The sequence below is a fragment of the Telopea speciosissima genome, chromosome 1 (genome assembly GCF_018873765.1).
Source record: "Telopea speciosissima isolate NSW1024214 ecotype Mountain lineage chromosome 1, Tspe_v1, whole genome shotgun sequence".
NCBI classification, from domain to species: Eukaryota; Viridiplantae; Streptophyta; class Magnoliopsida; order Proteales; family Proteaceae; genus Telopea; species Telopea speciosissima.
The window spans coordinates 24,205,932-24,228,771 of record NC_057916.1 but is presented as its reverse complement, the minus strand read 5'-3'; the positions used below and the strand labels follow the sequence as shown (position 1 = coordinate 24,228,771).

At 37.6% G+C, this 22,840-nt stretch overlaps 2 protein-coding genes and 1 long non-coding RNA gene across 4 annotated transcripts in view; 2 read left to right on the top strand and 1 right to left on the bottom strand.

The window, feature by feature from the left end:
• Positions 1-3,648: 3,648 nt before the first annotated feature.
• LOC122648766 (probable LRR receptor-like serine/threonine-protein kinase At1g06840) overlaps positions 3,649-22,840 on the bottom strand; it is a 101,148-nt gene continuing 81,956 nt past the window's right edge. The window contains exons 21-22 of one of the 2 annotated variants that reach the window (XM_043841987.1): positions 7,546-7,549; positions 3,649-3,681 (exon numbers count right to left, since the gene is read on the bottom strand). The gene's annotated coding sequence lies outside the window, so the exon portion shown is untranslated. The remainder of the gene's footprint in view (positions 3,682-7,545; positions 7,550-22,840) is intronic. The other variant, XM_043841986.1, reaches the window with a different exon arrangement.
• On the top strand, positions 9,555-21,679 carry LOC122648767. Its single transcript, XM_043841990.1, has 5 exons — positions 9,555-9,714; positions 14,050-14,500; positions 14,605-14,677; positions 20,984-21,128; positions 21,252-21,679. The coding sequence occupies exons 1-5, from the start codon at positions 9,693-9,695 to the stop codon at positions 21,545-21,547; spliced, it is 987 nt and encodes a 328-aa protein (XP_043697925.1). The 5' UTR covers positions 9,555-9,692; the 3' UTR covers positions 21,548-21,679.
• Positions 21,812-22,225, top strand: LOC122648768. The gene is made up of 2 exons (XR_006331126.1): positions 21,812-21,948; positions 22,055-22,225. It is a non-coding gene; the product is annotated as an uncharacterized LOC122648768 (long non-coding RNA).

Genomic DNA, 22,840 nt, shown 5'->3' with positions numbered 1-22,840 from the left:
CAGAAGAGGGTTGTTGGAATCGATGTTAGGCCAGCCGGCCGATCTGATTCCAATTCTTTGAACAACTTCTGGAATCAATCAATTTGTGACCAATAGGTTGACCCTCATGCTTGGGGTGTTTATATTCCGATTGGTACACTGGACTCGGATATATGCAAAATGGGAAGCCAGATGAGCTAGATTTTGAAGTAAAATAGACCCCGTTAGCAAAATCTCGTTTAAAATAACGATTTTTTGGGTCAAAAAAGCTTATATTATATATTATAAAATAATAGTAAGATGGTTACAATGTGAGGTATCTCGTTCCCCTAGCATCATCCTGCACTATTGCAGAAAGAGCCGAAGGGAGAGTCAATACTAATGGATCATTAGTATTAAACACATGTTAATTAGTGTTTTTTTAAACTTTGATTTGTTGAACACAATGGTTTACTTAACTAATCAAATGTTTCTCTTCCGAACTCTGATCGATCTGATTCTTTCACTAATATAAAACTGACTACATTTCTCATGGTATCATTTTCAACTTAGGTTCAATGTATGGACCTTAAAATTAAGCTACAAAAAGATTCCGTTGAAAAGGGTTTCTAAAGAATGACTCACAACTTCAATTGAATATACATCACTCCGTGAGTGTTTTGGTTTTATTCACAACAATGAACAACAGCATAACAATTAGCCACAATGCTCAACTGGAATTTCAACATATTTTTTTTAATGATGCATGAATTTGAAATTGATGTTGGATGGTGTATTTTAGATGATATTGGATGATGATGTCTTTTTTTTGTAATAATGGGTTTATAGAATGTATATGCATTAATGTTGGATATTATAATTTCTCGAATTGTATGAGTATACTGTCTCTTTTATTTTTTAAATCTACACATTTAAATTCCTTGCCATTCGCTTTTTGTTTACTGTATCATTCGATGTTTTACGCCGTTTAAAATCCGTACCATATGTTTTTGTTTTTTTTTTTGTCGTTTCCATTTTTTTCCTGACTATGAACTAGGCTTAGATGCTAGGTCCCTTGTAGCCATACTCCATTTAAATTTTTGACTTGAATAAAGTTGGCCAAATAACACGAAAAAAATATTACAAAACCCAAGATTGTGGAGTGCGTGCATGAACTACCAAGAGCAAGAATTTAAATAGGAGAGTATCTTTTTACAGCAAAAAAGTTCGAGGGTGTATGATTTAATGTGGAGTTCAAAATTTGTGTTGTTTGGATGGCTTAATTTTGCAAGTCCGAAAAGAATACAACAACATCAACAACAAACTCAATAAGCCCACCTAAATGGGGTCAGCTATATGGATCTTAGCCCTCCAAACCACTCAAAGTTAACATCTTGTCTTTGTTCCATGTAACCGACCCCATTTAGTTGGGATAAGGCCTAGTAGTTGTTGTTGTTGTTTGAGTTTGAAATTTGATATAATTAGAGGCACATGGCCAGCCAACACCATTTCTTATATATCCAATGGTTGAAATTGTCACATCATCTTTCAACATTTTACAACCCATATGTGCCCCTTTAGTGTGTGTAAAAAATTCATTTTGCCTTAATAATATATAAACTAATTTCTTTTTTGTTTGTTTTTTTTTTGGCAAGAAAAGATATTTGAATAATAGAATGCATCTTGGGCGAATTTAAATAGTATGTAAGAAAGTAATAAACATGGGCCGACGTTCTTTGTGGGGGAGTGTGGCCCCCGCGCATGCGGGGAGGCCAATGAGAGCATGCAAGTTGGCATATAGGGATGGAATTTTTGCCTTTCATGGGAGGCAGGATAGTCATTTTGCCCCCTTTGTGTCTGGGCGTGGGCAGTATACTCCCCCACAAAGAACTCTTCTCCAATAAACATATAGGAGATGATTTCCTATAAGGGCAGTGTAAGAAGGAATCTGCACACCATAATCTATATTTAGGGGTTGGAAAATGCATCATCCATATGGGGCCTACATGGGGCATGTGTGGTCAAAATAAGAGAGAGAAATTAATGTAAGTGTCGGTCTTTCTATTTATTATGTGAGGAGGATATAAAAGAATTTGTACAAGAACAGGGTAATAATATTTTTCTCTAAATATATTGAAATGAAAGTAATCAAAATAAAATTACTGTATAAATAAACAGTTCATATCAAAATTAACAAACTTGGCTATTGTTTCAATAAACGCTAAAATATTTTTTAAATGATTAAAAAAAATGATAGGTAAAAGGTTCCATGCACGGGTGTGCACCTTGACAGATCTGTTCTCCTCTCACAAGAGGGGGTCAAAATGGCAAAAAGCCCCCTTATTGGACGAATTCATAATCCCTTCCCGCTTGTGCGGCCGTGCATGTAAACCTCCCCCCATATTGTGATATATGTTTAAATAGTTTTCATTTAAAAAAATAAAAGTGGGGTCAATCTGAGAGAGAGAAAGAGAAATAATATTTGGGCTACCCAATGTTTGGATAAATTATACCTGAAGTACCTTGCTTTTACTATATTATGTTTGGAGTACTTACTGTTTCATATATATTATGTGTGGGGTAAATTATGTTTCATAACAACCAAGTTGTTTCCCACTTTTTATATTTTAATAAGGAAGAGGGTTGGGTATGCCACTGATTTTCCTAGAACTAGTGGTTACGTCCAATGAAGAGGGTGAGATTGGGAGGGCAAGAAGTCATTCCCATAGGAGTGGAGAGAGAGAGAGATACAATCACGCTGGGAAAATGGCGGTGTGCCCAACCTTTACCCTTGTAATAGTGATAGAATTTCCTAGATAACAATATGGGATTGCTTTCCACGCTAATAAAAATTCTATCACATAGTATTGTTTAATAAAACCTTCTTTCTTTTTCAATTTTTTTTGATATTTTGTCCACATCATTATTTAAGCATTTATAGATTTTCAAAGCAAATTAATTTCTCCATTGTCAATATAATGCTGTCAAATTTGTTTAAAAAATATCAACTTGTTTTAGAATTTAAAAGGCAGAGAACATAAAAAATAAAATAGAAGGAAAAGACATACACACAGTAGAACACTTGTTGAGACGAGCTTAACAAATTCAACATTTACCATCAAAAAATAAAAAAAATCAACATGTGGTCAAAACTAAGGAATATTTATCCAATAATCAAGATGAATAATTCATCATTTAATGCAAGGAAAAGGTTGTTCATGGAGGAATAGCCTTTCACATGTATGTGTAGGAAGCTTTCATCGTCTTTAATATTCCACTAACTTTCAACTATAATTATTTTAATATTTTTTACATGTTAGGTTGTTATTTTATTTATTACCAATAAAACTAAAACTTGCAACTATACTTATATTCCTTGCGTGTTTCTATTGACATGGTGTATCTTTCTATCATTAATTTTTTTTTTGGTAAAACTATCATTAAATGCTTTCTTATACTATATATTTTATCAACTTTACTATGATATATATTTTTATCCAAAAAAATAAATAGTTACTACGGTATATGAAGTCACAATTCGATAATAACGTGTTTAAATACTAAGTTGAAATATTTAAGAAGTAAACAAAAAAAGGAAAGAGAATGATAATTGTAAGATGAAGAGAGTTGTCGGAGAATGGATCATGAGTCATATTCCCTTGTCATAATGTATGGATTTAAATAGCCTTTAAGCAATAGGAACACTATTGATTTTCCCATTATCTGCAGTTTACTTCAATGTTATTGACGCAACCTTTCGTATTTAATAATCTTCGCATTCAATGTCACAATGCCTGAAGCACTTTGTATTTCTCAAAAGGTTTTTAACAAGTTTTACCATAAATATTTATCCATAGCAAAAATATATATAATTTTTCATGATGAGAACGCCATAAAATGGGTGTCTCTCTTCCTCTCATTACTTATGTATACGATCTAGAACTTAAGGGGTAAGAGAAGGGAGAAATTTTCTTTACGCAAAAGGATATTTTATTTATGAACACTTAAAATTCAGTTATGACCGTTATGCATTACTATAGATTTGCATACTATAAGGGTAGATTATCAATGAATTTCTAATTGAAAAGGCATGCATGCTTTATCTTGTAACGAGCTCATTTCACGTATAAAATAAAAGGTTAGTTTTATTTTTGTTAAATATTTTATTTTTTACTACGTAGATAATAGTACATTGTGTCAATTTAATGAAATCGTGACTAATATTCGTGCTATATAGATTATAACTTTATAGGGTTTGTGATATTGTAGCTTATCGAATAATATGGAAATTTATCCTTCTTAGAATTAAAAGTAATATGCGGTGAACTAGGAAGATAACCTAATTCCTAGTTCTTATTAAATTTTTTATTTGGATTCATGTGTCGACGTGGCATTTGGACTATCTTACCTTAAAAAATCATTTAATATATGAGAGAACATGTTTTTTAATATTCACGCGGGGAAATATAGATTTCCATAATATACAACTTACCTTGAATAAACGTAAATTAAAAGTATTCTACCACGTACTTTATCAAAGATTTCAATATATATATACTTTGAGCGATGGTTTGCTATGACACCCATATGCAGATTGCAGGGAGTGGGAGGGGGCGGAAGAGTGAGAGACAAATCCCATAAAATAAGGGGAGGTTTGAGGAGAGAGAAAACATGTAGGGCCCATATTTATGTGTCTTGGTGTGCAGTTTGATTCGCACAATGCCGTCGTGCAAATATTTTATCCTTGCCATAGTAGATAACATTCAACTACATTTGATGGTCACATTTGTCATGGCTTATAATTTGCTTTTGATTTATTTCCCATGAACCCACAGAAGGATGAAACTAGACATAAAATCTGAATACAGAAGACCATAAATGGAAAAAAAAGGCAGATTTATATACATTTTGTTAGCCTTAATGTTGTTGATTACAGATGTATAATCTTCCTTTTAAGTACAAATACAGCTGTTAAATTTTTTTTTAGGCAATATATACAGCCGTTACTATTCAAACATGGAAGAATACAAATTGAGAATCTAATCATAATTACTGTCAATGTAACGGTGGGTAAAGTCTCCATAAAACATCAGGAAGAAACATGAGAAGAACATGTATGGTATCTCTCTCATTTATGGGTTACCAATTCTCTCCATCATTCATATAAATCTTGATACCATCACCATAGGTGAGATTTGCTGTTCTTGTTCTTCTTTGGCTTCCTGAGACGATAAGTACAAAGAAATCTGTATTAAATGAGGGATTAAGTGAGTTTTTATTTTGGGGATATTACTGTAAGTATCCTTAAATGAGTCATGGTGGACACTGGGCAGTGGGCAGTGGGTTTTCTTTCTTCCTCCCCATTGGTCTTTTGGAAAAAGGCTCAGAATGACCATATTTGGAAATCCTCAGAGGCTTTATAAATTTTGAATCCTAAGAAAACGACGACGACTGAAAGGAAGAAAGAAAACATGGAAACAACGATGGAATGAGCTTGCAAAAAGGAGTAAAATGGTGGAACTTAAATGCTTTCCCCAACAATACCATTTGTTCTCTAAAACAACAACACCAAACCCAGAGAAAGGGAAAGGAAGAGACCAAGACAGAGCAAACCCAGATGCTAAATCCGTTTATTTCTTGTCTATTCTCTTTATAATCAATCTCCAATCCCAGTGGAATTCGTTTGTCTCTGAGTTTCTGGCACTTGCAGCTGTTATTCTGTTGTAAGTGGCGCTAAGGGAATCTTCCATTTTTGTAAGATGAAAAACAAATGGAACTGCATTTACTTATTTATTATGTGTAACTCTATAAATTTATTATTTGTTTTGGGCTCTGCTTTGAACTTGCTATTCTTTTTTTCCTTTGTTTGGTTTCTAAATTTTTCCTCCCTCCATCAGTTTATTAGTAGTTCAGAGCTTGAAACCGATTTGTTTTCAATTGTTATTAATAAGCAAGTTTGTAATTGACTCAATTATTTGCTGTCCCTGGTTTTCCCTTGTCCTCAGTTTTGTATAATCATTTTGGTTTGAAACTTTCGAATTCACTGGGGTTTAACTCGAGAGTAACAAGACTTGCATGGGTAAACAAGGGCCTTGTCGTCACTGTGGTGTTACAAGTAAGTTTATCTTATTCTAGCATACTTGTTGGATAATATGTTCTTTCTCTTTTGTTTTTGAGTTGAAATATTAATTTCTTCTGCATGCAACTTATTTGGTTGTGCCTATACAATTCTGGTTTGGATTTCAAAGTTTTTGTTTTGGTTGGTAATGGATGTGAAAAGGTTGTTCATCTAAATTATATTTTAATTGGTTGATGGGATAAACATAATTTTAGTTTGATTCCATCATTTTATTTCCCTCATAGTACCATGTGATATAGCATATTTGTCTTTGTTCCTTGGTTTTGGTTCTGTGGGTTCCATCACCAATTTCTGAATTTTATTGTCTCTTGGTTTTAATTTTATCTTTTTGAATGTTCTCTGCTGTATAATTAATTTGAGATTGTATATTAAAGAATCGTTGGTTGTTAAAGACTTGAAATATTTCATTTTGATGTGTAGAAGCATTACGGTTACTTCATTATGACATGCTATCTAGAGTTGGAGATTCTTTCCATCGTACCTAAACTCGTAGGACATCTATGCCATGAAATGAATTGAATGCTCTATTTCTTTTTGGAAAAAAGAACGATACCTGGTCGTGTGGCCCCTGTGCCCAGACAGACCCCCTAAAATGACCATCCTGCCCCCCTACAAAATGAAAAATCCCCCCCAGTCGATACCCCTGCGCATACCCTCATTGGCCCCCACACTGGTGCAGGGGCCACATGACCGGGCAGCATTCTTCTTCCCTTTCTTTTTTAAATGGCTTTGCGCTTTTAGGATGTACAGCTGGGTTATAACATTAGAAGAGAAGTTGATATGTGAACATCTTCACAACCTTCTGTTTTGGTTAATTGACATCTTTATCTGTGTATGTCTTAATTGATATGTGAAGTGCACCTTGAAGTACTTACTAGGCAGTTGCTGATTTCATGATAGTAACTAAGTGCTGAAAGCATAGTAGGAGCAATTTTCTACTTTTTGAAGCTTTGTTTGTAAGAAGATTTTTTTTTTTATGTGAAATTGAGGGAGGAAAAGAGAGGTCATACTCCACTTAAAGTCTTGCTTTCAATGTTGTTCCCTACAATAGACTTCCTCTTTTTGTCTTGCTTCATCCTATTATTTAAAAGATGCTAGATCAACAAATTTTTTTTCTCCATCCTGCTCTTTGAGAACATCTTGATATTTTGTCCCCATGAAAGGTCGATTTCTAGTTTTTCACGAACATCTTCACAACCTTCTCTTAAATAAAATTTTCACGATAGGATGTAAAAGATTGTTAATGAATAATAGGTTAGAAATATTCAAAATTATTTTACCAAAGTAAATTAATATCATTTTTGCCTTGAAATGTTTATAGAGATGTGTGCACACATTCATTAACTTTATTTGACAGTCTTCTTTTTCTCTTTCATATAGGGTAGTTTCATACGTACACACTTTATCTCTTTAACTGTATTTTGTGGGATGGAACTAGGTTGTTAAACACTACTTTCTTACATGTATCAGGCCTATTTCAGAAGTATCAACATATTGATTTTCTTGTGAATGGTTTATCAAAAGATCTCTTGTGAATGATCTGAAGTATTGTATTAATATTCTACATGTTCAAATGTGTAGCATATTGTAATTTTATTCTTAGTACTTGTATAGGTTTCTACTCCACTTGATGATGATTATTTTCTTGATCATTATACTCTTGCTAATGGCTATGCTTTGTTCATTTCCTTTCCTTAAAATTGTCTCCAGTCTATGATTTGTTACGTGTTTGTGCCTACATGCCGTATCCATGGAAGGTGCGCCGGATATTTAGTTGTTAGTATTTAAATCTTGTGTAGTTATTTTATTTGAATTATCTGTAGTTAAAGGTGGTTACGGTAGTGGGAGAGTTATATGGATCGTGATATATATGGGAGGAGTTATTGCAGGAGTTAAGGAGTCGATAACTACTTTATTGTAACCTATTTAGTAGGAGACACATGAAAGAAGAGGTAAGATTGAATTCCCTAATTATTCTCTTATGAGAAGTGAGGCTCGGCTACCTCCTAATCAGCCAAGTAAATCCCTAGAATCTATCCTTTCTATCTCTCTACTTTCTCTCTCGAGAATTGAGCTAGGCTTCTTTCTAATTTAGCCGATAATTCCTTCAATCACTCCCTATAATCTCTCTCTCTCTGCCAACCTATCTTATCTTAACAAAATAGGTAAGTGCGGAGAACCCATGCACGTACCGGCTTGGTATCAGAGCCAGACATGGCGGAAGAGCAAAGGCTTAGTAGGTTGGAGGCAAAGGTGGCATCCCTTGTCATTAGACAGGAGAAACTATTGGCAATGTTCACCCGCCTTGAGCAGTTGACAGCCGGCAGCAATGGTCAAAATGAGTCTATTCAGGCTGGACACTCCATTCTAGTGCTACCCAAACTGGACAAGCTTGAACTTCCCCATTTTAACGGTGTTAATGATGAACCGAAATCTCATCCCGAAGATGTGAGAAGTGGAACCCCACAAAATGGCTCACTTGTTGTGTGCTTTGGGGAGATTTTAATTGACTTTGTTCCAACTGTTGGTAGAGTTCCCTTGTGAAAGCACCGGCATTTAAGAAGCCCCCTGGTGGAGCTGCTGCAAATGTTGTTGTTGGTATTTCCAGGCTCGGTGGATTGTCAGCATTTATTGGCAAGGAAGGTGAGCGTAAGTTCATGTTTTGCTGCCATCCTAGTACACATATGCTTTTCAAGAACAATTCCAAGGGAAAGAGATCCTTCGATCATTTAACCATACTTTCCCATATGATCCAATCCCTACTAGTTCTAATAACGGTCACTTTGGTTTGTCCTTGAGGACAAGGACCATTTCAAGTAGGAGGAATTTGTTACGTGCTTATGCTTGCATGGCGTATGCATGGAAGGATACGCCATGGAAGGCGCGCAGGATACTTATTTGTTATTATTTAAATATTGTGTAGTTATTTTATTTGAATTATTTGTAGTTATAGACTTATAGGTGATTACGGTAGTGGGGGAGTTATATAGATGTGATATATATGGTAGGAGTTATTCTAGGAGTTAAGGAGTTGATAACTACTTTATTGTAAGTGCGGAGAACCCAATCACGTACCATAATTACAGAGTGCGGACTAGTCTAACCAGCTAACTTCAAGACAAGCTAATAATTGTTCCTACTGCCCCTTTACTTCAGCCATCATTGATGAAATGTTCTTGATGGACAATTGCCTATGTTTTGTTCTTGAAAATTAATTACCTCTTTATTTACTTAATATTCAAGTGCTGATGCATGGCACAATGGCATAGGCACTCCACTTTGGAGGAATGGACCTCCGGGAAAGCCAGTGTTGTGCAATGCCTGTGGATCGAGATGGAGGACAAGGGGCACGCTTACAAACTATACCCCTCTACATGCCCGTACTTTCGAATGTCTTGATACTAAGGCTTCCAATAATTTTCAGGAGTGTAAAATACCATTAAAAACAAATATAAAAGTTGAAGGTTATGAGGAAACAAGAGAGACTTTTGCAGGATATAATCTGCGTCCAACAGGTTTTGAAGATGATACAAGCAACCGATCTAGTTCAGGGTCAGCACTATCATGCTCTGAGAGCTGTGTTCAGTTAGGAAGGATGGATGGGAACAGGATCGCAGGTTATCTCTAAACCTTTCCCCTTTTAAGCTTTATTATTCTTGTCTAACTCTATGTCACCTGGATACTTCATAATTAACATCCCATAATTAAACTGTAATTTATATTTGCTCGATACTTACAGGATTCCATTTTGAGACTCCTATTGACTGGGTTTATCAATACTTGAATATTTTTCGTACTGCTTACTTTCCTTTTTTTCTTTGTGTGTGTGTGTGTGGCAATGATATTGTATAGCTTGTAGTCATGAGTACTATAAGTGAGGGATAATTATTCAAGGGAAATCAGATGTTAATGGCAGTATGAATACTTCATATAACTACTAGCAAGGTTCTGTCTGTGTCTCTAGATATGTACTGAAGGCTGTTGTGCCCCATAAAAATAGTCAACAATTCCATAGCACAACATTTTTTGACATCCTTTATGTGAAAGCTTATTATTTATTTGAAAGGTTTTTGTGATTTTTATTATATATCTGCTGCTATTCTTTCTACTGCAGCGACCATATTGGAATGGAACATCAATTCCGTGTTGGGAGGTTAATCCCACATCGGTTACCCTTGGGTTCTTCCATACCCTCATATACCTGCGAGTCCCTCCACCCAATAGTTCGAGCTTTTGGATGGATATCTACATGGTGTCAGAGTGGGTTTTCTCCAGACCTGCCTCCATTTATCCATGCATGTGTATGCAATTCCATCCTATATTCATGTGAGGGGTGGTGTTGGGAGAATAGTCCCACATCGGTTACCCCTGAGGCCTTATTAGTTATTATGTTCCCTCATATATTTGTGAGTCTGTCCGCCCAATAGTTCGAGCGTTTGGGATGGATATTTACATTTTGGGGTATAAATCTGAGTAGTGTCACAGGTACTGTTATGTCCTATTCTCTCTTTAGCATTGCCCTTGCAATAGAAAGATGGGCCATTGCCCTGAAAATAAAAATGTGGGAGGAAAATATAGTGGTGAAACTCAAAATATTTTGTTTTTTTGTAGAGGGTGAGCCTTGGTGCAACGGTAAAGGTTGGTCCATTGTGACCAAGTGGTCACAGGTTCGAGTCTGGAAACAACCTCTTTGTAAAGCAGAGGTAAGGCTGTGTACATTATGACCCTCCCCAGACCCTGCAGTGGCGGGAGCCTCGTGCACTGGGTATGCCCTTTTTAGATAAGATATTTATCCTTTTCAAGATCAAACAGGTATCAAATACATGATCACAGCAATGTAGTCGTAGAAGCATTCTTGTTACTATACATTTTACAAACTCAAGGTCATTGCTGGCCTTTAAATTAAAAAAAAAAGATACTTGCTGTATTTTTACACAGAAGGATTCCTGCTATCTGCAGAAATAAAGAATGGAAACTACCCCGATGTAATTATGAGAAGTAACTTCATGTGTTCAGAAGGAAATTCTAAAGAGTTCTGTTAAAAAATTTGTGCATTTCATAAGCTAGAACTTACAAATCATTGGTGTTTTATCAGTTTTCTTTTGCTCCATTTAGTAATCCGGTTTCCATTTCCAGCATGCATGTGTATTTATATTTTGTTTTGTTTCTTCTATTAACCAGAGTTTGGATGCTCCTAACAACTCTTAATTTTGTGTGGAAGTATTTTTCTAGTGGCACTAGGGGTTCTCCCAGAAAGAAATATTTAGTTATTTACAGTAATTGGATTTGCACCATTTACAATATACTCTCAGAAATTTCTCTTGATTTAATAGGGGTTTGAATAGAAGGATAATATGATTTCAGTGCCTAATTTGATAGATCCCTGTGCTGCATGTTACCCGTTGCATTACAACACACCTTGTGTCTCATTTATCTCCAGGGTAATGAAGCTCATCAACCTGAACCAGTTTTACATGGCTTCTTAAAAAGAAACGATGTATCCATAATCAAGTTTCAACACTCTGCAGATTCTCGAGCAACACTTCCTCGTTTCATTGTTTTTGTTTGTTCAAAGACATCTAGAATATATTTTAGTTCCATTTTTCCTGTAGGGAGTTTGAAATTGGCAAATATTAATCAATTACATGTGTCATGCCTTTTTTGTAAGTATATGAAAGACATAAACCAGAAAAATTTTCAGTTAGTATACTCTCATTTTGGATGTGCCCATGATCCATTTTTCTCTAGTTCAGGGAGTTGATTCCTGAGCATGTGTTGTATTCTAACTCTCAATATACATGTAAACACCATTGTGACTCACATGGTCCAACACATTGTTGAAAAGAGATAAAAAAAACAGACCTACATTTGTTCAACTTTAAATACTTCATCCCCGTTAGCATTCTTGGACTGGTATGACAATAAAAGCTCTCTTATAGCTTCCGGCAACTCTTTTCGTGCTTGTCTACTAATTAAGAAATTTCTGATTATTAATTTTTTTTTTCTACGAGGACTGTTTGGAAAGGGTGGGCAAGCAGTGGTAACTGATACGCATCCAATGCCAAACTTCTGAACCACATTCATAAATGTGAGGATCAATTTCTGGGCCCTGCATTGTACCCATTTTTCCTTGGGAAAAAAAAGGCCTAGATTTAACCCTTCCCTAAAAATCAAGGTTAGAATTGGCCCAGCCTTGGCTCATTGTTCTGCTTTTAAAAGCAGTCCTCCAGCTTTTCAGAGTGACACATTTACACATGGAATCAACTATAAAAAAATAGTTCTGTAAAACATCAAATGCTTTATTATGCTGCAACAGCTAAATCTCAGAATTGCATTTTCTCACAAGGGACACCAAGAAGTTTAATTTGAACTAACATAGCATGACAAAGCTTTGTCATCCAGTGCAATGAACGGTGTGTGAAAGCGCATGGTTCACACTTCACATATGAGCTGTTTTACTTGTCTTTGAAACCGTAATGAATTTCTGTACATATATGTGTGGACATGTTTTCCAACTTTAGCTCACTGAAGTTGTGCCCTTACTCCATATAGTATGAAGGCTTTGACTCCAATTGCTATTTGTTGTTAGTTTGTATATTATTCAAGTGTGTTCTGTTTTATTGATCTCTATAATAACACTTGTTGAATTATTTTTATGAACAAAAGATAATTATAAAAGAGAATAATTAAAAAAAATTCTGCTATGAACTCAACTCCATGTGTTAAATGCGGCTCCTTTATTCAATTTCCTCTTGGATTTGAGAAAGCCTGATTCCTCGTGAATGTTGGATTCCAATTTCCAACATCTGCAAACTGTATTCATGAAACATAGCATATGGAGATGTTCACCTGCGACATAAAAAGAATAGGATCCTAGTTTCAGTTGGACAGTGTGAGTTGAATTGAGCTGTTTTTGGTAAGAACAAGGATACTGGAACATGAGGGTGAGAAACATGTTTCATGGTATGGTGGAGCTCCTGGAATTCTAAAACATTAGATAGGTTAGGATCAGTCAACACTCAGTCTTGCGTAACTGCGTAGCCAGATGCCTTATCTGGTTCAGAGTGAAAGAACCTATAATTGGCTAGGACCGATGCTATTTAGGTTTATCTCCACTAGATCATATTCTGAGTCATTTTTGGTCTGGGGATAGTAGGTAAACCCTTGCCTGTTCCCCTCATCCTCCATATACTTTGGCATGTAAGATGCATGATATAAATAGCGATAGCGGTGGACTGAGATTGCAAATTTATATCAGATACACATGATAACTCTGGAAGACATGTCACGTGTTTGATGCATCTACATATTTTGAGGATTTTGTGAAATTAAGTTGAAAATATGTATCATATATTCACATAAAATAATTTTGGATTCTCTAATGGATTTTGGAGTGAAGCCTTTTTGTTGGGTAGCTTAATTTTGAATGACATGCATCACTGACCATACCAAAAAAACGTGCCCTCTACACCAAAAGAAAATGGGGCACGTGATTATTCATGACTACAATATCTGCAAAATCTATACTCCAAGTATTATGACAAATCTAGTTTTCTTTTGTCACATTTGTTTTTTTGAGAGTTTAAAAGCACATCTTTATTTATTTATCTATTTATTTCTGGTTGTTCATTATGTAATTTTCTCATTTTCTTTTTCTGTTATTTGCTTGAATCTTTATTAAGAAGTCATTAAGGTGTTTCTTCTAACATGGGTACCGAATTCTTCCGCCCATTTTTTGGTCATAGATCAGATTCTGTAATATTCCTAAACTTATTCCACCTGATCTCTGTTATTCTGCTACTGTTTTCTGGCGTTTTGAAGGCTTGAGTTTTAAATGGAAGGAGTTAACATTGTTCTGTTCCAGTTCCACAGAAATCAATAGTACGTTTATGTTCTATCTGTCAATGATATAAATTATAAAATCTGCATTGTTTCATCTCTGTGAAACCCAGATTCTGTCCAGTCCAAATTTTGGGACTTCCGCATTCCTAAAAAAAAGAGGTCGATGAATAGAGGTCATAGTCTATCACCTGTTGAAAAGCTCAGAAGGGACCTTGTTGATATTCTACAGCAGCAAGAATCATCCAGCCTCACTGGATATTCAGAAGAGGTGCTTATTTTCAAAAAGGAAGATCCGTGGTTTTCTGCTGAGATAGGTCTGGGGGCCATTCAACTTAAGCCCTCATTATCTTTCACCGGGGAGGAATCTGAGGCAAGCTCACTCATTATGGAAAAAAAGGTCTCTTGCTTGAACAACGTTGAAAAATCATGTTTATCTCTACTGTCCCAAAGTAGTGAAGGTAGTACAGGTCAAGAAAGTAACAGATTGATTCAGGAGACTGGGGATGCAGAAGAGTTGAAAGTAAATGTTGCAAAACAAAGTGCAATCGCAAACAAATATTCGTGAGTTTTCATCCTTTGTGTTGTTCGTACAGTTGTAGGTTGCTTTCATTAGAATTACTTAACATCATATATCGTAATGCCTGCTCCCTGAACTTTATCCTCAGGGGGACCATTCTTCTTAGCAATCCTGATATTCTGCAAAATACAAATTCTCCTCATATGCATATAAATTGGAAGGTAATTCTGCTCTTATATTATTTTTCATGTTTGATTTGTTGCACTTTCAACTGGATTGCTCCAGTAGAATTTTAAACCCTTGACTGGAAGTCTTCGGGCTTTGCTCCAGTTGCATAAATTTATGCTGTTTCCTTTTGTTGGTAATGCCTGATTGTCTTGATGTTATTGCATGCAAGCTCTATAATTTTATTTGATGGTTTTCAGTGTTAGAGGTGACTGGGATGCCTGAAATTAGTCATATGATAGCACATGAGTTCTTAGAGTAATTAAAATGTGTACTGCATTCAGAATGTGAAGAGAAAGTATTCTCAGGACGACAGAAATGGTTGTGTTTATGCTTCATTTTGAGATCTGTTACTCATGTATTGACTTTCTCCCATTCTAATGATATGAACTCAATTTCTCCATTGTCTAAAAAAAAAAAATTTCCTCTATTTCTACTTAACTGTGTTGAAACAATATCTGAGGTACACTTGAAAGTGCATGCATCCATAAGCTATACAAATGAAGATATGAGTACAAGTATGTGTATTTGTTTGTGCACATCTCTTGAATATCCATGCAAAGATGAAGGTAAAATGGAGGAAGGGAGAGTTGGTTTTGAAACTTTCAGCAGGAGTTAAGTTCGTCAAGTTTAGGAACTTTTAATGGTGTTAACTGCAAGCATCCAGTACAGATTGAAAAAGAACTGAAATTCCTTCTTTTCTTTTTTGGAATCTAGTACTATACATCAAGGACGGCTTGAATTGCAGCAGTGAGAAACACGAGGGTTAAAACTTAATGGAAGAGCCCTATATAGAGATGTAGACTGCTTGAATTCAAGCTTGATATTTTCATTCCACTACGTGTATATTTATACACATTACAAGATACACATAGAAAGAGTAAATTGCTGGATTTACAGTTGACTTCCTAGAGTGTAGAGAATATATAACTAGGCCTTGGGTGTTGGATCTTATCCCTTAGGTAATGTATAGTTGTGTCACAACAGTTTTGAGGATTTGGGTATTCCGTTGAGAGATTGGAGCCTATGATTGAGGTGGGTGAAACTGTATCACCATTATGCCCCCACAAGATGGTGGTTCCACGGGAAACACCAATCTTGGAGCGAAGAGAGAGATGGCGTTGACGAGAGAGGGGCTTGGTGAGAGCATCAGCCAGTTGATCACAAGTGGAAACATGAGACACCTTGAGCAGGCCGTGAGAAACTTGGCCACGAACAAAGTGGTTAATGGCAATGTGTTCCATGCAGGAGTGGAAAACTGGATTTGCACACACATACGTCGCACCAATATTATCACAGTAAATGACTGGTGGTGGTGGTGTGGAAGTGACCCAGTTCATGGAGAAGGTATTTAACCCTCAACATCTCAGTAGTGGTGGCAGCAACAGCTTGGTATTCTGCCTCAGTGGAGGACCGAGCGACAGCTTGTTGTGTGTGAGCTCCAAGAGACGGGGTTGCTACCAAGATAGACAATGTAGGAAGTAGTAGAAGTACGGGTCATCAATATTCCCAGCCCAGTCAGCATCTGAGTAATCATGGAGGTTCAGAGTAGGTTGTCGTTTAAGGAATAACCCATGCCACAAAGTGCCTTTGAGATACCTGAGGAGGCATTTGGTGGCTGTCCAGTGAGACTGTGAAGGCTTATGCATGAACTGGGATAGTTTGTTAATAAAAAACACAATGTCCGGTCTTGTGAGGGAAAGGTATCGGAGAGCACCTATGGTACTTCTATATTCCTTTGCATCAGTCGGGGGAGAGCCGTCATGAAGTTTCGAGGCATAGGTGGTGGAGAGAGGGGTCACCGTCTCCTTGGCACCAGCCATGTTTATTTGTTCAAGGAGGTCATGAATGTATTTGTGCTGAGAGAGGAAGAGACCGACAGTAGTGGAGATGACTTCAACACCGAGAAGTTAATGAAGATCACCCAAGTCCTTTAAGGAGAATCGATTGGAGAGGGCTCAGATGAATGTTGACAGAAAAAAATAAGGAGACATCAGACTTAAAGTTGATAAAGCCATACTCAAGAAGAAATGACCGTAGAGCATGATACCAGGCCAGAGGAGCTTGCTTGAGGCCGTTGAGAGCCTTCTGTAGACGACAAACATGAGAGGGTACAGTAGTGTCTACAAAAGCTGGGTGGTTGCTGCATATAGACTTCTTCAGATAATGTGTCGTGAAGGAATCTGTTGTTGACATCCAATTGATGAAGATACCACCCACGAGAAATGGCCAAGCTGAGAACAACATCGATGGTAGTAGGCTTTACCATTGAGCTGAAAGTGTCATGGTAATCAAGACCAGGACGTTGATGATGGCAACGAGGCAAACTTTGTAGTGAGCAATGCGGCCATCTGGATAACGTTTAACCCAAAATACCCATTTACATCCAACAATGTTTTGATGAGGATGAGAGGGCACCAGTTCCCAAATGCCATTGCAAATAAGAGTGTTGAATTTATCAGACATGGCGGCAGATGAGGATCACGAGTGGCCTGAGAAACACTGGTGGGCTCAAGAGAGGGAGATATGGAATGTTTTATGGTACCATGAAGCTGCTTAGGTTTGAAGATTTGGTTTTGAGACTGGGTGATCATGGGATGGGTATGAAGGGAAGGAGGTGGGGGAGGGTGTAGAGGGGTTGCATCAGCAGGGAGAGGGGACGGCATATTGAGTGGGGCTGGGAGGTTGGGAGGAGAAGATGACTTGCATTGGGCTGGCAGTGCTTGACGGTTCGCACAGCGGGCTGGCAACGCTTGAGGATGTAGGAGCAGCAGTTCCATGTACACCTGGGCTCCGACTGGGACAAAGGCATGGCTGACATGAGCCCTCCAATGTGAGCAGCAGAACAAAATGGGTTGGATAAGAATTGGGAGTCCATTGAGAGATGGAGGAAGTGGTAACGCAATTGAGCATGGAATCAAGAGAGGATAAAGGAAACTGAGACTCATCAAATACAACATGGCGGGAGATGAACAGTTTCTTGGAGGTTAGATCATAGCACTTGTAGGCACTCTGGGATAGCGAGTACCCAAGGAAAACACAGGGACGAGAGCAGGCAGTAAGCTTGTGAGCGTTGTCTGGCTGAAGCCAAGGGTAACACAAGCAGCCAAAGGTGTGAAGTTTACTGTAATAAGGCTGTTGACGATAAAGAGATTCAAAGGGAGATTGGAACTGAAGGGTTGGGGTAGGAAGACGATTTATCAGGTGTGTGGCGGCCTGAAAGGTGTAAGACCAAAAGGTAGTGGGGAGAGAAGCATGATGCATGAGAGTAAGGTCAGTTTCAACAACATGGCGATGACGCCTCTCAGCAGAGCCGTTGTGTTGAGGTGTATGAGGTGGGGTGGTTAGGTGTTCGATGCCATGAGAGGCAAGGAACTCTTTAAATTTTTGATATTCACCACCGCCATCCGAGTAAAGAAAGGTTTGAAAATGATGCTCAACCAATTATTTGAATTTTGGGAACAAGATGAAAACATCGGATTTTTTTTGTGATTTGGATAGAACCAGACATACTTAGTGTAATGATCAACAAAGATAACATAGTATTTAAAACCGTCAATAGACTGCATGGGAGCAGGATCCCAGACATCATTGTGAATTAAATCTAGGGGGCCATGGCTGGTTAAGGTAGAAACATTAAAAGGAAACTTGTGACTTTTATTGCATTGACATGAATCACATATAGAGGGGGAAATAGAGGTTGACGTGTGAGGCAGGGATCTGGATTTGAGAAGAAACTGAAGTATGCAGTGAGATGGGTGACCAAGACGCTGATGCCAGTCAGAGGGGATGCACAAGTGCTAGCCATTGCCACCGGTGGAGCCAGGGAAGGATGAACGGAAGGCGGCAGCTTATAGACATCATCTTTATTCAGTCTGCGTGTGCAAATCGCCCCTGTGCGCAGATCCTTCACCAAAAAATAAGATGGAAAAAATTCAATGGAAGCATTGTTGTTTTTGCAAAACTTGGCAGCAGAAATGAGATTTCGATTTAGGGAAGGAACACACAGGCTATTGGACAAGATAAAATTAGAGTAGGAAGAGGGTAGAGTGGTAGAACCTGTGTGTGTAATTTCCAAACCTGACCCATTGCCAATGAGGATTTCATCTGGACCATCATATTCAGAATGAAGAGAGAGATTTCGCAGATCAGAAATCATGTGATGAGATGCTGTGGAATCCATTAACCACCCTTGCTCAGTTGGGCGAGAAGAAGAAGCACAGTTTGCTACAGGTTCAGATTGATTCATCTTGCCGAGACGAAAGCAGCGCTTAGCGGTATGACCAGGAGTGTCACAACAATGGCACACAGGGTGAGGCGCTGAATATTTCTGATTGGGTGGATGCCCATGAGACCGGCGCTGGTTGGAGTTGGGATAGTTGCTGCGGTAGTGAGGGCGACATTGAGAGGTGGTGCGGTGGGAGCTATTAGCATAGTTGTTGCGGTTGGAGTTCCCCCATTGGACTGATGAGGTTATTTTCGAGAGAAATTTGCGGTGTCTCCTATTTTAAGAAATTATTCAGTTTCAATGAGTTTGTCATGGAGTTCTTCAAAAGTGATGGAGCTCTCTCAGGCACAAATTGCTGCATAGATTTCTTTGAATTCAGAACCGATTCCGAGTGTGAATGATGAGATCATCTTAATCCAATGGAGCATTGACAAGAGATAGCTTGTCAGGGATACCCTTCATGAGTTGAAGGTATTCAGCAATGGACTTTGCCCCATGATGTGTGAGGGTGAGGGTTTTTCCTTGAGACTCATGACACGCGAACTAGATCGGTTCACATAGAGCCGAGCAATTTTGTTCCAAGCTTCTTGCGCGTCGTGGCAGAAGCAATAAGAGGAACTACAGGCTCTGAAAGGGAAGCAATGATGGCATGTAATAGAAGCTGGTCCTGCCAAATCCAGTGAGTATAGGCAGGATTTGGAGAGACAGATGCCTCAGTTGCACCAACAGTCTAGGGCGGGCAAGGTAGAGAACCAGTCACAAATCCTCTAAGGTCATAGCCTAATAGGAGTGAGTTGAATTGAGCATGCCATGAGGGATACTTTGCAGGCATGAGTTTCAAGGGAAGCTGTGCGGTAGCTTTAATGGAGACCAGGTTGATGGTTGAAGAAGAAGAGGAGGAGGGAATGGTGGGGGTTGACTAGGACCAGTGAAGTGCTGCTAGTGGTTTCTTCAGCCATGGTGGATTGGATTGGATTGGATCTACAGCTCAGTTGATCAAAACAGCTTTTGATACCATATAGAGAATGTAGATTGCTTGAATTTTTCATTCCACTTAAGTGTATATTTTATACACATTACAAGATAAACATAAAAGAGGAAATTGCTGGATATACAGTTGACTTCCTAGAGTGTAGAGAATATACAACTAGGTCTTGGATGTTGGATCTTATCCCTTAGGATATGTAAAGTTGTGTTGCAATGGTTTTGAGGATTTGGGTAATATCCTTTAAGAGATTGGAGCCTATGATTGAGGTGGGTGGATGTGTATCACCGTTCCCTGGATAAAATGGTCATAGAAGAAGATTCTTTTAGCTGATGCAAAGTTGTTGGATCAAGGCCATGTTGACTTGGAGAGTTGCTGGTTTTATAAACACTTTTTCCAAGGATGGACATGCGTTCCAGTGTCATCTGAGCAGAGTGTATTCCATATATTAGGAGACATACTTATAAATAATATAGTTTAGTCAAAATTATTATGTTGGGACCTTGAAGTGGGACAAAAGGCCTTGCTTCTGATTCCAATGGACCTGAATCTCCAACTTTACCTGATCCATATTACCATAAACACAATTGCTCCTGGAGGGGTTGACATGAACCTTATCCGTCAGAAAGAAACCGTTACAACAGAAGTTAGTACAGCTTAACCTTATCTTTGAGCATTGCAGTTTTTCCTACTTATGATCAATCTTAATGCAAAATCTGTATCAAGCAGTGAATCCATTCTTAAAAAGAGAAACAGTGAGCCAAGTACTCCCTCTATAGGAGTGGGTGATAATAGTATCAAGCTTGGGTGCAGGTTTGCATATAACTCCTTTGAAAAGCTGATAAGACATGAACATCTTGTCTGAAACAAAAGTGGTAGCATTTATATGATGACATTGACTATGACGAATTCTGACATGATCAAATATCAGAATATGTAGTGTGATTGTTATGTAGCTTTTTCCTATCCTTTGCTCCATGTTACAGGGCCTCTCATTTTCAACACTGCATCAGATTTCCTTGTTCTATAGAGTGCTACTTTACAGTGCCCCCAGTCTTTGTCTGATTTGTTGCCTTCATGTTATTCCAGCCCGAAAATGACAAAAGCTTTACAACTATGAACAAAATGACTGAAGCCACTTCTTGTTTATCTCGTTTTATTGGAGGTGGAATCTCCCTACATGCTGCGACAAATCCAAATCTTCCATATATTCCATATCTCCCAACATCTGGAGGTAATCTCAAGTCCAGTATTGTGCATAACTGGCAGGCTATACTCTCTCTTCAAGTGTTATTCAATTCAATGTTTCATTCTGTTAAAAGGCCAAAGTTTTGTTAACATTCATGCTGAACTCCAGGTCCAAATTTTGGCACCATTGAAGGCTTTAAAAGACCGAAAGAACGGATGGTTGGACATAATACTTCTTCAAGCATAAGCATGCCTGCTTTCTCAATTGGCAGAAATTCCAGCATACTTCCCTTGCCGAATTTTGGGGTTGAAACTTCTTATATTGATGTACCAGTATATCCTAGAAACACCTTCCCTGTTTTTAGACTTCCTAATGCTTCAACCTTCCAAAAAGAAGCCAATTGGGAGGAAACAAGATCAGCTGCTGAGATAATCCAGCACCCAAACAACAGAAACATTAACTGAAAGCATTTATACTCCCTTGCAGTGGCATTTAGATTTCTCTCAGGTTCCGTTTGGTTGCAAGGGAAATTAAGCGAAGGGAATTAAAATTATTTTGAAACCTAAAAGGGAAACTTTTGTCATCATTATCCGACATGATTACTCAAAATCATTACATATTTGGTTATTAAATTTCACTTTACTTTGCATTCGAATACCTTGGATTTGAAAAGTAAAATAAAAATTACATTTAAAAAGTATCATTGCTAAATATAATTAAAAATTTAAGTAGTTTATACAATCATGTTGATAAATGATTACAAAAGTTCCCTTTATAGGCTTAAATATTTTCATTTTTTTTTTTCTTTTAATTTCCCTTGCAACTAAACAGAGCTTGAGCAGGAAGTTCTGCAGGATGTTATCAAGTAAGTGTATCACAGTACCCTCTTTCCTGTGGATTGCATATTGTTTTCTAGATTTATGTGACCCACATTTTAGTATCCTGATCCTTTTTTTTTAGTTTTCATGAAGGTTTTATCATTCAGATTGTTGCCCAATGTGGGCACTATTTTATAATAAAAGCCATGAACATGGTGGACTAATGCGTTGGAAACTGGCGCCATATGCAAGCAAGTAATTTTTTATTCCTGCATTTTGGGAGAGGTCTTTACTTCAGACTTGCAAGAATTATAAATTGGTTTATCAAACCTTATGTGGATGGAAGTTTTAGTTTTTAGACTGAAAATTTTGTTTTCTTTATTGGGCCTTTTTTACTGTTCATAGAACGAAGTAAGAAATGAATCAAAATATAGTTTAGACATTCTAGTAGTTTTTTTTTTTTTGGTAACGAGGGACTTTACTGATTTTGAGACTGTGTACAGCCAATGGCATCATTAACACAGAGATCTACAGATCCAGATCCGATACGGCCAATTCACACCTAAAAAACCCTAGAAATTCCCTGTTTTTGGATATGAGGATTGAGGACTAATTCTGTATGAAGAGAGCTCACCCCTTCTGATAGAAGGCTTCTCTCTAGTTGTTGAACCTGATCTGGATAGGCCGACGACTAGCAATATTGAGAGACAATGACGCAGCGCAGCTCCGTTGTTGCTGTGAGATTAGCAAAACCTAATTCAAGGGCTGCCCTGACCCTAATGCCATGCGGTCACAGAAGCCATGAAGTATATGCGCTTAAAGAAAGAACCTTCTCCAATCAAGGGATAATGATAATTGGCTTTCGCAGCTCCACTTATCCTCTGGAGATTTGTTTGGAATGGATTATTTGGTGTGTCTATCGCTCTCCCTAATGAATAT